This window comes from Pagrus pagrus, assembly GCF_965226575.1.
Source record: "Pagrus pagrus genome assembly, chromosome: 24".
NCBI classification, from domain to species: Eukaryota; Metazoa; Chordata; class Actinopteri; order Spariformes; family Sparidae; genus Pagrus; species Pagrus pagrus.
Genome location: NC_140206.1, coordinates 15,120,929 through 15,136,766, shown reverse-complemented (window position 1 = coordinate 15,136,766; position 15,838 = coordinate 15,120,929). Strand labels below are relative to the sequence as shown.

General features: G+C 43.1%; 1 protein-coding gene across 2 annotated transcripts in view; it reads right to left on the bottom strand.

The window, feature by feature from the left end:
• The window catches only part of pard3ba (par-3 family cell polarity regulator beta a), a 177,668-nt gene that overhangs the window by 26,528 nt on the left and 135,302 nt on the right, over positions 1–15,838 (bottom strand). For both annotated transcript variants that reach the window (XM_084347125.1, XM_084347126.1), the window contains exon 22: positions 10,694–10,805. In XM_084347125.1, the coding sequence (XP_084203251.1) occupies positions 10,694–10,805 (112 nt within the window). The remainder of the gene's footprint in view (positions 1–10,693; positions 10,806–15,838) is intronic.

Here is a 15,838-nt window from a genome sequence, read left to right as displayed (position 1 = left end):
GAGGTAGCTAAAAAAATAAAAATCCTCACCAGGCTGCCGTGTGGCATTGGAATGAAGTGACTTAAAACAAAAACGAAGAGAGGGGGAGAGAAGTGTGTTGAGCCTCAGGGATGAGACAAGGACAGAGAGGAGGTGTCCGTGGATGGAATCACTCATTGTGACTTTGCAAAGAGAAGAGAGGGAGAAAGGTGCAATACGTGTGTGTGAAAACTCCTGATAGCAGTGGGTGGAAACATAATGCTTGAATGAGATGTTCACTCTTGTCTTTGTGTCCCATGAGTGTGAGCAAGAGTTCAGCCTGCGCCTGAGTCTATGTATGTGTTTGAGAAAATGCTCCTGTGTGCGAAAGCCAACAGCAAAGAACAGATGATGCAAAGCAATAAAAGTGGTCAAAAAGTGTGAAATTATGACAGAATCGTGGAAATGAATGAACATGCCCACTCTTTGCCTCTTTGTCTCTTAAAGCTGGTGTGTTACAGTATCAAAGTTAGAACCAGCGTTACCAGTGGCTCTTTTGAAAGGAACCACAGATCTTTGGATGTTATTCTGTAATGCATAAGTTCAGAAAAGCAGTGTGTCACAAGGGGGACTGAGAGCTGACTGACAGGCAAGACTTGTGGTTGAGACTGAGACGCGACCGAGATTACAGAAAAAATCTTACAAGACAAACAAAACAAATGCTCTGCAAAATCACAGCAGTACCACACATGATCCATTTCAAGTATCAAACACACTACCCATGAAGGCTTGAAAGGCCAAGGTTAGGGTGAGGATGACTGTCATACATCAGCTATGGACGATGGCATTGTCCCAACCCCTTCAGAGTTAAAAAGTTTCTAGCTTTCTTGTTGATGGAGATCAGTGGTTGTGGTGATCAGATTCAGTTAACTCAAGACAATTCTACCATGAAAAACAAGGGTATCGACCAATCGTCCAAACACTTAGAAAAAGCAATGGCAACAATGTTTCCTAATGACAACCTCTTGCGGCTGTGATGGTAATTACCTTCCTCTCTTGATAGCAAAGCTGAAGTACCGCAAAATGCAACACCCTTGATAAAAAGACTTACAGAGTAGGTCGTAAGTTTGATTGTGGGTCTTGTTCGATCTTGTGCCAAAAGTCAACACAAGTTTTATTAAACAATTAACAATGTTTTCCTAACTCTAACCATGACTGCGAACATCCCCAAACCTTAATCAAGTACTTTTAGTTGCTTAAATGTAATGAGACTTTAAACATAGTGGTGGCACTCGTGAGGTTTGTGGAGCTGTCATAGAGATGTTATAGTTTAGGTATGAGGGCATCTTTTCAGTTACAATGGATTCTGTTGGTCGACGCTTTTTCAATACTAATTTCCTAAACGTCAACAGAAACTACAACAACCCCTTCTCATAATCCATGTCTCAGTCGATCAATGGGTTGAGTTTCCAACACTTATTGTTACTCAATACTCTTCCAGATGTTACAAGTAGTGTTTTAAGCAATATAATAGCAAAATGACAATTGCTGGGTGATGGTGATAATGAACAGACAGAGTAGAAGATTAAGGAGAGTACTTCACAAGTTTCTTGACTGTTTGAGTACTTTTATTCTGCTGTAAAAAAATAGTCAACATTGGATTCCTGTGACGCACTTCCAGCTGAGAAAAGCTGCTGTCTCCATCAAAAAAGAAACCCTACCATGTCATTACAGGGCCAAGGCAATGTTTTCAGAATCATTCCTTGTTCATATACAGGATAGAGATATGTTTTTGATCCGCAAACAAGTACGTAGACGGTGTCAAATGAATTTGCTTTTGGAACAAGTTAAATCACCTATTTTCAGAATCAGACATCATGTCCAGATAATGCGCCTTTTCAAGAAGGTTTCAACGTATTTGTAGTGGAAAACATGGATTTATCTCGCCTCCCCTACAATGATCTTACAGACTGAATATTGGACTAAATGGCTTGTAAAAAAGGAACTATCTTTGCAGCACTACTTTCGTTTCATAATTATCACCTCAGCCCCTACATCAACAGAGAACTGGCTCCTGTAAGCGCCTTCCTCATTTCTCCTCTATGATTTTCCTTCTGTTCAGCTGCTTTTCCAGTAGCTCGTCACAGTAGCTTGTTCATAGTAATTCTGGGGTGTATGATCCGAACACTAACTTGTGGTGGGGCATGTGTAATTACACGGGCCAGAATAGCACAGAGCCCAGGCCAGAGAGTCAGGACCAACGGGCAGCCTTTAATCAGCACAAGCCTCAGCTGCTGCATGAGGCATGATGGGCAAATGAGTGTGTTTGACAGAAAGTCTAGGGTGTGTGTTTTGCTTTCGAGCGGCGGGCAAGGGTGATCTCAGAGGGGGTCATGAGGAAACCGGGATCAAGAGACTGCATTTCATGTAATTACTGAATTATGGGATTTTCCTTAAAAAAAGTTTTGAGTGTGTGCGAGCTGCCAGGATGGAGCTGGCTGGTGCCGCCTACAGAGAAATGAACTCTGAAAACAGCTTCAGTTTGGCCAAATCTGAGGTTTTCAGCCCTTTGATGGTGACTGAGTGTGTGTGCGCATGTGTGTATATGTTGCCTTTCCACAGAGTGTGTGTTTTTTATGTGTTTGCGGTGTGTTACCTCTTAAAAGTCTGTTATAAAATGTGTGAGCTGGTGTTTATGCACATGTATGTCAGTTTGTGTGCTTGTGTTCATGCTCATTTATATGTACCGTGTGTGCACGTGTGGCAAATGAGTGCGTGTGCATGCGTGTTAAGTCGATCCAGAATAGGCTACGCTTCTAAACTCATAAGCATTTTTGCGAAAAATAGAAAGCAGGACTCAATCCAACTTACTTGGTGCTCTCCAAGTGCGTCAAATGTGGCTTTTCCCATGGGAACTGGAAGTGTGTGCAAGTGTGTGTGCATGCGTGTGGGACTGACAGAAAGAAAGTGAGGCGGGCAGAAAGAGAGAGATGTTGAGTGATAGTGTGTGTTATAGCTTTCTCTATTTCTTCATGAATATAAAGCAGGTGCCTCAGTAAAACCTCATAGCAACACACACACATACACACACACACAGGGCATATGCTAACCTGATTAACACTAACATTAGACCAACATTAGTGTAGCCTCCTTCAGAGAAACACCCCCGGACCAGCTGCTCTCTCTCTCTTTCTTCCATATGCACAAACAACCAGCATCTCGGCCTCCCACACTCTTTCTCCAATTTGTCTTCTTTTAGAAATCTACGTTTCTTAACAAATTATTTGAAAAAGTTTTTAATTAATTGGACAGCACAGAGTGGGGTTGTGGCCGGGGGTACACGAGATGGAAAGCCTGACAAAAGGGAAGTAATTCCAACAACCTCATCTGTTACATAGTCAGTCCCTTGCTCTGTTGAGCAAGGAAGACTTCCCTCGCCATGAATTCATTACTCTTTCTCCATTTCTCTAGCCTTTCATCAAAAGCTCTCAATTAAGTTTTGATTTCCAATGAGAGTTATCAAAATACCTCTGTGATGTGGCATTTAACGCCAAAGCAAGTTGGTGCTCGGTAAAAAAATAGCGGTCTGAACGGTAAGTTGCTGAAAAAATCAGAGTACATCCAGTAACAGAATCTTGAGCAGCACTGCCTAAATCCAAAGTTTGATCTGAGTATTGTGAACCTGGATGAACCTGCAGACTGGAAGTTATTGGATAGACCTTCAACCAATCAGAACAGAGAAACGTGTGACGTGTCAAATCTGGTTATCACAAAGATAAATGGTTGTTACTGGCCCATCACAAACCAGGACAGAGGAAAATCTGTCGGACGTATCTGCCAGAGGAAATGAAACATGAGCCGGCAGATTCATCTGGTTCCGTGGAAATCAATAGAGCCGTCCCTTTTTACAGTAAAAATAATGTCCAACTGTTTTTTTTTAATTGATTGATATTTGAGTTCTTTGCCAGGGTCACCATCAGCAAATGACAGGACAGTGGTAGTAATAGCTTCATCCCAAATGACATGTTTCGATTGGTTACAAGCTGGAAAAAAAGAAAAAGAATAAAAAAAGTCAAAGTGGATGTATCTTCACTCCCGTCACTCGACCTAACTGCAGCAGTGAACTGCGGAGGTGACCTTGATTTACGGCTGTTTATTTACAGTGTTTAATGCTGACTGGAGCCGGAGGGGAAAGTACTTTACTTGATGAACGTAACATTACAGAGAGGGTAAGAGAAGAGGGAGAACCTGAGTCTCTGGTGAGTGCTGAGTTCAGTCAGAATGTATAAGAATGGTCTGATCGGTTTTAGACATTTCAAATGCAGAAATCTTACATATCGTATCTTTAATATCATGTTTGAGGACGTCCCAGCAGGGTGAAAGCTTGCTTCGGTCTCTCTTACCACCGACACCACCTGAGCTGCTTTCTTCCACCTGAAGCCAGCCGGATCTTTCTCTTCCGCCCCCGCTCCATTCCTTCAGTCGTTTATGTCAATGCCTCCATGTGTCTGTCAGCTCATCCGTCCCATCTGTCTCCTCCTTGTGCCAATCCAGCTCCCCCTGTTAGATGTGCTATTTCTCATCCGGCCCATCTTCCCCCTAAGGCGTCTCTCAAAGTCGTATTTGCTTCGACTCTGCTCTTGTTGCTTAGTCATGTTCCCTCTCCTTTTCCTCCCTTTCTCATGAGCACATTCTATGTTCTCTCCTCTCGCTTTCTGTTTTTCTGACTGGCTGCCTCGATTGCCACTCCCCTCTGCTGTTTCCCATTCCCCTCACACTCTCTCCCTGGTTTGCTCCCTCATTCCTCTCCCCTGGGTCCCCTCCCCACTTGTCTTTATAAGCAGCTTTCTGCTGGGCTACACCATTTTTGTGGCGGCTTCCCCAGCAGCGTGCGCACAGCGGGACGAGCCTGCCAGCGCATCCATTACACCTGCGCTCTGCTGTGAGTGTGTGTCTTCGGTGAGTGAGACAGAGTCAGCCTGAATTGTTCACAGCAGACGGTGTGCGGTAAGAGGAGGCACTTGTCAGGTGAAAGCAGTGATGGCCAGTCACTGGGGCACAGCGGGAGCCAACGAATCTCACCAGTAAACAAAACTCAATATCAATATCTAACCACAAAGGGCCTGCGGGCACATTTTGAAGTGTGTTACCTCCACGTTTGGAAACCTGCTGCTGATAATAACTTTCTGACTTTATTTTCTCACACTTTTTTTTTTTGTTTTTCCAAGTGAGCTCTTAGATCGGTGCAAGTTCATAGACGAATATGTGCGCATTCATTAGGACTGTGGGCGCAAAACCCATCGGGGGGGTTTTGCCTGTGGGCACGAAGCGCCCCACACAGATCACCCGTGCCTGTATGTGTGTGTGTGCGCGCGCGTCTATAAGTGTGTGTAGGCCATCTATCACCGTGACAGGCTGGTGCGTGTTTACTTAATGATGTGGGGGTTTATTTATGAAGTGATGGCCGACGTGTGGGAGGGAGAGAAAAAAGTGAGAGAGGGGGAGAGATTGAGACAGCCTGAGGATGTGACATTAAAATATCATCAAGGTGATGGATGTCCGCACGCACAACATTAGAGAGAAGTACAAAAAACAGCTGCGCAACGGATGACAAGTCGTATCTGGACTTGTGCGAGCGCTTTCTCTGTGTGTGTTTTATAATGACTCCGAGTGTGTAGTTGCGTGTGTGGTTTTCAGGGACTTCTGTGTTCATTAAGGTGTCACATGTGCTGCCACTGTTGTTTATGACTCGCAGGGTAATGAGTTGAAGATAAGACGCATGAGTTCATATGTGTGTGTGTTTCTCTGATGCTGTGGGGCTGTGTGTCTTTACTACAGAGGGTAAACAAGATTCTGGCTCACTGAGGCATCACTCATTTTAGCTGACCATGTTATGATTGGTCAGCTGAAACGCACATATAGTACATTTACATTCTAATAAACATGCAATCAGGACTAAAGTAAACACAGTGTGTTTGATGTGGAGCTTCCTGGATGTTCAGCTGCGGTATAGTGGAGGTAAACTAGTGAGTCTGGTCAGGACGTCAGCTGCAGACATGATTGGATGTCCAATAATGACCACTAGGGGGCATATAGGCCAACAGTGAAAGAAAATATGAGTGGGATCATTTCTCTATCAATTAAATAGTTCCCTTTAGGATAAGAAAAATAAGAAACAATCAGAAACACATAATAGAAAAATCTAAATAAAATGAGTGAACTACATTTGTGACATTTATGTAAATATCCCTCTAAGAGGCCTGAAAAAGTAATAAAAGTCATTCTATTAGGCAGATAATGCAAATTTTAAACTGAAAATAATTTCAAAAGGGAACTCCTCCAATTTTACACATGAAGATCAGTCATGAGGAGTGAAGCACTCAGCCTGTGAAATTAGTTGTATAATGGCTTCTGTCGCTAATGGAGGAGCTTTGTCAAGAATGAGAACATAACCTCCAGTGTAGAAGTCTTTTGCACCCGATCTAAACATGACCCATGGAAGACTAAAGAGCATCAATTCATTTTTCAAAAAAAATAAAGAAGAGGAAGAGGAAAGAGAGACCCAATCCAAATGGGACCAGAAGACTAACAGATCCGGTTTAAATGCACCACAGGACAACAATCGAAAATGCTGTGGACCTGATCAGATACTAACTGACAGAGAGAGACATGAACACCAACAAATTAACAAACAGCCACTGTCAAACACATTTTCCTCCTGTGATGGTTTCATCATTCAGGGTTAGGCTTCTCAACATATTGACACATAAACCCAAGACCCCAATCCTATACGACCCTACCCGACCTGATTAGACTGAATATAGTTTGGACTGGTTGGTTTCTCAGATAATAGGAAAAAAGCAGACCTCTCCTTTTGTCAGATTTGGGGATAACGCATTTGGGTGTGCAGTTAAAAATACATGGGCAGCGAGGATCTACTGAAAAGATGCTATTGGTTGCAATATAGGAAATGTAGGATCGAGCAATTATGGAGTAAAAATGGTACAAAATAGTGCTAACTTTATGGAAGTACTGTATGTGTCCCTTCAAAAAGGTGTCTCTGAGTAATTCAACCATGCAGTCAGTTAGAAACTACGTCAACATCAGTCTCTGCGACAACAATCTGGTGTCATCCTGACAGATCTTATAGAACAAAGAAGTCTATAAAAAGAAACTGCTCATGTACTTTTGTGGCTTAATTGGCCATCACGACATTAGAGAGAGCCTATCATTAGCATATAGAGAAAATAGACGGAGAGAGGGGGACAGTGTGATTGTCATAATTACAAGTGTGACCTATCCACAGACAGGGAACATGGGAGGAGGGTCAAATTAGAGACAGACAGACAGACAGCGACACAGAGGGAGAGAAGGGTTAGGGGAGAGAAATGAGGAAGGGACATCAAGTCCTTTTTGAAGACCAGATTTATACAACTAAAAGCCAGTGACACACACACTCACTTAAAGCAGTGACACACACACACACACACAGACAGACAACTCCCCCGTTAGATCATGTAGACAGACGACCACTGAAAGAATAAACAGAGACATGAATAGATATTGTAACCACAGCCTTTTATCCCGGCTTTTGTTTATGTCAGCTTAGGTTAGTGTGTTACCCAGGATCCTCCAGCCCAGGAGAGCAAATGGAGACACACACACGCGCACACACACACACAAACACTCATCTTTTAAAATCACACATAAACCACTCAGAGAGGGAGAAAGGTGCTCCTGGCCTTGTGTGGAGAGCTGGGAAAACCTTTTTAACCATTCATGGCTACAGAAATGGCTGAGCATAAAAGAGGAGCGCGGCTCGCTGCTGGTGGTGGTGATGGAGGCGGCGGCTAAAAGGCTGATCACACAAGGCCAAAGCTAGCGAGCGAGCGCTGCGCTCAAGTGGTCTGCATTTATGCTCTTCTCATACCATACAGAGGGAGAAAATAGGTAAATGTGTGTAGAGTAATGTGCAGGTGAAACTCCACTTTGTCAGCACCTGACTGCGAATACTGATGAACATAAACAAAGCAGCACTCAAAAATGTCTATTTAAGTGTCAGACAGATGTTTTCATCAAAATTAGATTGCTATAAATCTTTTTTATTTCCATAAAAACTAAAAAGTGATTCTTTACGAAGTGGTTTAGATCGTGGAGGTTTCCCTTCCACTCTGCTGTGTATGTGAATGTAAGAGGCATGAATGTGTGTTATGTTTCCATCTAGACGGCAGAAAAAGAGTAGTCTGGGTAACACACTAACCTGAACTGACAAAAACAAAGCTCAGACTGCGGTAAGAAAATCTATTCACGTCTCTGCTTATTCTTTTGGTGGTCATCTGTCTTAAAGTGTGTGCATGTGTGTGTAGACGACATCCATTGCTAAAGAAGCTCCGATAAAATCTTCAGCTTGTTTTTTGGGGAAAGGGGAAAAAGCATTTTGATTCACGGTTGTAAATGTCATTTTATAACTACATCTTTCTTCAGCTCTGATCTGAGATAAGATAAAACAGTAAAAGGACAAAAAGGTAAAAAGTAAAGATGCATCATGAGGTATCAGGTCTGCCTTAGTAAAACCAAATGTGGGTTTTCTTTGAAAGGATACGACTTCCAAGTGCTTTATATTGCGTATGTTCTGACTGCTGAATGACTAAAGATGTAAAGGTAGCACACACACACCTCAAGTTCACCTATTTATTCTGGCCATGTCAACCAACATGCTAACGTTTCGGCCTAAATGATGCTCTGATGAATGCCCCTAAACGTTAGCATGTTATGTACATACTACGTAACATGTTTAAAGTTTCAATTAGAGCCCGACCGATTTTTGGGGCTGATGCTGATACAGATATAAGGGAGTAGAAAAAACTTTATCGTCCAAAAATGACATCCGCGCAAAACAGTAAACTTCACTGGGAATCTAATCATTAATAATTATCCCAAGAAGCTTCTTTTTCTGCACTATGATGTGTAAAAACTAAAAAGTTTTCATATTGCCTTGTATGGGACAACATATACAGCAATAACAATACATTGGTCAGGCTCTAGTTTCAAAGGCGGATAACAAACTTCATCATAATATGTTATTTTCTAGAATTACATGCATTTATAGAAATGCAGCAATTACCATACTTCCATTTGTTCTTTTTGTTGTTTTTGGATCCGAAAAGATTCACTGTGTTAAACTCTCTAACCTGAAACTCTCTCCAACCAAACAAAAAAACTTGGTTGCGCTTTTGTCCAAAGTGATATGCAATCGTGCGTTCAACCTCAGCAGGAAGACGAAGATATCAACAAATGTTTATGTGTAGTTTTCTGACATAACTACAATACTCCTTTATTTTCAGTTATTCTATTCAAATTTTCTTTCACCGTCATTTTTCAGCCACCCTGTTGTGTTCCAATACAACATCCCATTATCATCTTTTCTCTCTTATTGCACCATATATAACTTCCTGGATTTTCTACTGTTTTAGTGTTTCTATTCTCACTATGTATGTGTTTGAGTGTGTGATTGTGTGGGGTGTTTCATTATCGGGCTCCTCGGGGGACAAACCTACTGCTGGTTTTTCGCTGTGGACATCGCTGTCAATTTTAGGGTGAAAAACAACAATCGGATCGGAGGCTGCGCCTCATGCTTGCTGCGCTTTAATTGCATCAGAGTTTCGATACCGACTGAGTCACTGCGAACCGAGACACAAACACATGCCGCACTGGGATGTGTAATGAGTGACGAAGCCCGTTGGGCCTCGAAGACAGCAGCCACAGTGTGTGTCTGAGGGCGCCTAATGAAGACTGGTTCGCAGGGCTTCATTGCTCAATAAACAAAGACTACAATAAGCGAGGAAGCGAAACGCAACAGGAGGCAGGTTGTGTCAGGTGATTGGGTATCGGCGATTGCTGTCAGTAAATCCATATTTCCCAGATGCCTCTGCTCCTCTCTGTGCTCAGTTGTGTCATTTAATGAAAAAGAAATCTAGCTCTGAGGAAATGCCTTCACAAATCGCTGCGGCCAGATTCAGTGATTCTGACTCGGATCAAAGTGTGATTTTCTGCATCCTTGGGCTCGCTATTAAAGAAATCCTATTTTAAAATGGTTGATAAATGGCTATTGATTTCCATGGCGAGTATGCTGACTTCGGGAGTGTACGGAGGTAAATGAAATGATTCCTCAGGCTGGATCGATACGGGTTCAGGGACATTTAGCGATGCAGCTTGGTTAGGAGAGGCAACTACAGTGAGAGATTTCAGGTCATTGCGTTTCTGCCAAAATAAGAAAACGAAGAAGAGAGAGGGAGGTAGAGGGGACAGCAATATCACAGAGGAAACGGAAAAAGTAATAGGGTACGAGGGAAAGAAAGCGAGAAGGTGGTGGTACGGAGCTAAAAGAAAGGGTGGATGGAAATGTCACTGGTCTAATAGATCTCTCTATAAACTAAATGAGGAGAAGAGCGGGCGCCGCCTCGGTGGCACACAGCACCTCAAAATGTTAACAAGAGAGCTGAAAATAGCCTGAGAAAGGCACAGGGGAGAACAGGCTGAGCTCACAGGAACACCGGAGAGGCTCCAGATACTCATACACAACATATCTCCTTCGTTTAACACTTCTTTTAAACTTGTGTCCACTGTGTTCCCGCTGTCATTTCGCAGCAGTTTGTATGGATTTTTAGGGCAAGAAACAAGCAAGCTCTCGCTGTAAACTTATTTCCCTGAACCAAACAACTGGCTGCACACTCACCCGGTTTGGGTCGTGCTCCAGGACTCTTCGTCGCGCGGTGTCGAGTTCCTCGTAGACTGGAGCGGCTCGGGCCTGCTGGTGCTCCCTGCGTAGCCCCTGGAGACGCTGATCACTGCAGAGAGACACAGAGGGAGGTGTAAACAATGCCAGAGAGAAGCTGTTATCCAACGAGTTAGGCGGGTAGGCTTCCCATCATGGTCTCAAATCTTAATTACATAACTACTCCACGATCTAAAGATGGAAACGGGCTCTGTGGAACTTCTGGAACACCATTTCTTAACCAATTGTCCACAGGATTGTACAGGCAACCGATAGAGAGGGTCTCATTTATCACGCCACCTTAAAATCCGCTTTAAAAAACTGATTAATAAATGTGAATTACTACCGACAGTTACATGGAGCACCTTTAAGGGATAAGCAGTCTAATTTTTTACCACAGCTAGAAAATAAAAAATGAAGAAAAAGTCTGGTAAAAACACGGTGCATTCAGTTTCATCCTTTGTTAAATCCACTGATATTCTTTTGCTTTGCAGTGACAACCCTTGACAGGGCAGGAAGACTGACAGGCAGGCGGATAATATCCACAAAGTGCTGCCTGAGAAGACGTCAGTGTCTGAACTGAACTTTCTACATCTGACAGAGAAAAGGTGGGAAAAATAATCTGAACAACAACCTGTACAAAAAACATTTGACGGATGTTCCTTTTCATTTCACGTAGACCAAAACAGAGCTCTCCTCCATTCGAACTCCACGCGGACGCGTTGACGAGGCAACATCCAAACGATCCCGCTGAAGCCGACCTTTTCAGAAAGTGACCAAAAGGTGAGAAAGAATACCTCGGCGACAAAAAATGAAGAAAGAAAAGGAAAAAAAAAGCGTCTGCGACTGCCGGTGAAGAGATAAGAACTCAGGACAGAATGGGGACAAAACTTAAAGAGAAACATCATCATGCTCACTGGACCTTAATGTTAGATAAGCTACACACACCTGAGAGTACAGAGCTGAGCACACATAAACAAGGCTACGGGTACACACGTGCACACACACACACACACGACGGTAACAGACGAAAAATGGCGCGTCTGAGTGAGCATAATCCTTCAGGATGTGCTGCCGGAGTACGACACAGTGCTGTCGTTTATCAGTGTTTACTGGCTGCAATGGAAAGGGGTATCTAATATTGACACTGATATGCTGTTCGTTTGCCATTTCGTCTTTCGGTAGATACACGCCATATAAAAATATTCAAAAAAAAAAAAAAAAAGTAATACAAGGAGGAAAAAACAGCAAACTTTCCACCTCCTCTGCATCCATAAAAAACTCAAATGCCCCCGAATGACTACACACAAGGAAGGCCTTTGTCCCGCACATAAACAGCCACACGCAGCCTTCATCAAACAGGCGTTGTGCCTCACATTCTAATGGGCTGACCTCGGGGCAGATATTGACCGAAACGGAGCGGAGGAAAGAGAGAGAGAGGCCGAGAGACAGAGAGGAGATAGAGAGGTTCATTAGTGGAGTACATAGCTTACATGTTTAAGTCTCTCTTGCGACCCTGCCTTTAATTAGAAAATCTGGCTGAGGCTCTGAGTGTGTGTTTGTGTGTGTGAGGACAAACCTCAGGAATGTATAAAAGTGTGTGTTTCTGTGTGCGGAGAGTTAATCCTTGTAATTTGCTGTGTGGGACACACTGTGTATATACGTACTCTGATTTAATGCAGCCTGCCTTTTATCCAACTCGGTGGGGACAGAAGGCTGAGTCATACACACTTATACGCCGTTATGTTCGTAAGCAAAGAGTCGCTATTATTCTGCAGAAATGTGTGTGTGTGTGTGTGTAGCCTTCACTGCAGAATCCCTGCTGACGTCGATCTCGACTTGCCGCCATGAGGACAGAACTTTCCAAAGGTTTCCGTTCTGCTGTGAAACGCCGGCGCAGATGCTTCTGTTTTATAAAGATGGATATCTGAGGTGGGCCTTATGCCCAGTACTGTGCTAATTGTTGCTTCTTGAGAACAGTTTAATGGCTGGTTTCAACACGCAGCTAATCAATACTAATCTGTCCCCCCGTCCTGCGGACAACCTTGCTGTTAAGTTATTCACACTTAATCTCTTGTATTATTTATTTATTCACTTATTACTTGCTTTTTATCACTCCAACTTACCCTCTGCCGCCCAGCAGTCCCACTACTCTCGCACGCAAACAAACAAACAAACAAACAGACCCTCAGAGAATGGATGCACGGAGCCAAGTTGAGATTTTTTTTTTTTTTCTTTTCACGCCACCCCTCTTCTACCGAAGCCATTAGCCAATCCCTGGGCCCGTAATTAGGGCTGCCATTTTGATTGAGCGTGCGTGTCGCTCTCCAAATGAAACAACACTGTAATTATCTCATTATGCCGCGGCCTCCATCACTGACAACGCCAAATATTATCATATTAATGGCTGAAGACTGAGGCTGATTCTGGATAAAACATGGGCTGTGGGGGGGTGGAGGGGGGCTGTTGAGTAGCAGTTTGATGGGTTGACAATTCAGCAGGCTGCTTTCCAAACTGTGACAGAAGAGGGAGGGAGGGACACATGAGTGTGTGTTATGTGTGTGTGTATAAGCACATACATCTGCATGTCCTATCCTATAAACACATGTGTGTGTGTGTATCTAGAGGGAGACAGGTAGGCTCCCCTGTTGTCATCAGCTGCTAATAAATACTGTCTGCAGGCCTGAGGCCAGTTGTGCAGACACGAGAGATGTAAGCTTTGTGAGCTACAGTTTTCTCAATAGAGCAGTGTGATATGAGACTGTGATGTAAAGAAAGCCTGATTCTTGATGAATATATGTTATATCCTGGAAATAACTTTTCTAAACACCCTTTAAGTCATTTTTACATCAGCATCCTAGTGACACAGAATCATAGAGGAGCATTTTACACCTCACGTTCAGTCATCAGGTAATAAGCATCCATTAGCAATTTCCATTTGGACTACACAAAGGAAGGTGAACTGTTTTATCACATTTCATATTTAGATTTTATAGGTCAAAGTATCAAGATCTACCTCAAAATATCTCTATTAACAGACTTTCAGATCTAGAATCGAAAGCCCTTTCTTTGGCTCCAACACACTGAGATCTTGGAACACGATGACATCAACACAAGAAGGCAGATGGGGCGAGTGAGAAATCACGAGACGATCAGACATGTTGTAAACAAACCCACAGCTAAGCGTATCTTGGAAGACAAAACGGTAAATATTCCCTAAACGTTGCAAGTTTACAGGCCGACTACCTGCACCAACTTTGACCATGCTTTCCACAGTATGTTGGCGTAATGAGATGCCACTACCTGGCCACGGATGCAAGGAAATTATATGATTCTGCAAGAAATCTGGATAACAATACTGCAAAATGTATAAGCTATAGTAGGATTATATGCTGTAGCTACCTCGACTGTATATGTTGCATTTTATTCAAACAATCATGTGCAGATCTCGACGTCCTCATCAACTTTTAACATTCACCACTACATAAAATCTCCGGGGGTTTTCTGTAATTTTCAATACACGAATGTTTCTACATGAGACGCATGGAGGTCTTGTGAGTTCATAAGAGTGTCTGACATGTAAATAGACTAGAACTGATCAATAAATCAATAAATTCTTATTTTGCTGGGTCAGCTAAACCACAGCAACTGACACCACTTAAGTCCGATGTGTTTTACCTTCAACTATCATGTCTCATCCATATTTCAGAGTATATCTGACTATGCAGGCTGATTTGAAGGTGCGCTGAGAGAAGAAAAAACCTGGAGGAGGACGGAGACTGACGGAAGACAGGGAAAAGATGAGACACAGGAGCAGGAAATGAAAGACGCCTCAGAAGACAGAATGAGAGCACAACCAAACAGCAACAGAAAGACAGAGATGGGACCTTGGAAAAGAGTGAAAGAACGAGCGAGGGGATTGGAGCGAGAACAAAACCGTCTGCTATATAAAAAGCGAGCTGGAGAGGGTGTGCGAGGAAAAGCAACTATCCCGTGGTGTTAGCCAGTGTGGGGGCAGACTAATTAGGAAGTGTGCGCCGCCGCCGGCTGGTTTGGCGACTTCTTCTTGCTGTGGCCAGCTGATTTAAACACAACACACTGGGGGGAAAAAGCTCAGGCTGGCAGTTTTTTCTTTGCTGCCTGCGTGCTGGAGGTAAGCACACATCAAAGTGCACGGTCAATGTTTGGTCTCCTGGTGGAGAATTGGGAGTCAGACAGAAAGTTGGTGGAGCTCTGAGCTGGAACGGATGGTGAAACAAAGAGGTTTTTACTGTCCTCAACAAAAAAAAAAAAACATAAGGAAATGTACCTTTTTAAACTCAGTGTGAACTCCAGTCTGTTATCAGTTAATTTGAGGCTTTCTGAAGTCTATAGCTCTTGGTCTCACACGACTATAGGAGGGGCTGACTGACTTACAATTGTCTTGTAGTTCTTGTAAGAAATGGTAATGGCAATGTACCCTGAAGCTGTTACGAGGAAATTATATCAGAGGAGGCCTGAACACGGATTATTCTGATTTAAAGGAGTAGTTCAGCAAATTGGTTTTACGGTTCAATCATACTGGGGGACTAACAAAAGATGGATAAAAGAAATGGTCTAAATCAACGCAGCAGAGGCCAAAATACCCTGATTTCTAGTCCCTAGAATGGGCAAACTAGAAAGACAAAGGGTCCTACACTTCCCATAATGCAACTCGACATATTTCAAACTAAAAAGCTTTGGCAAAACCTCACAACTTTTGCCCAGGACTAGTTAACTGATCTCCATGCGTAAAGCTGGTGTAATGCCCTTGCAGTGCAGCCACGGCTGTGCTGGAGGCGCGGCTGAGGGCGACGACTGTATAGTTGTGACATCACAACCTCACAGAGTTCCTGACGGCTTGTTTAAATGCACAGTTTCTGAATACGGGTTGTGTACATTTCTCTGCGGATTGAGCATTTTGAAACATTCACAGTATTAATATGTACTGTAGCACCTGGAGCTGCTTTAGACATAGAAATCTCAATTTCTACAATATGGGAGTAAAGATGGTGACTCAATTGTGCAGTAATTTGGCTCCACACATTACTTTAAATTTAGTGTATCATGGTTGCATGGAATCAAGGG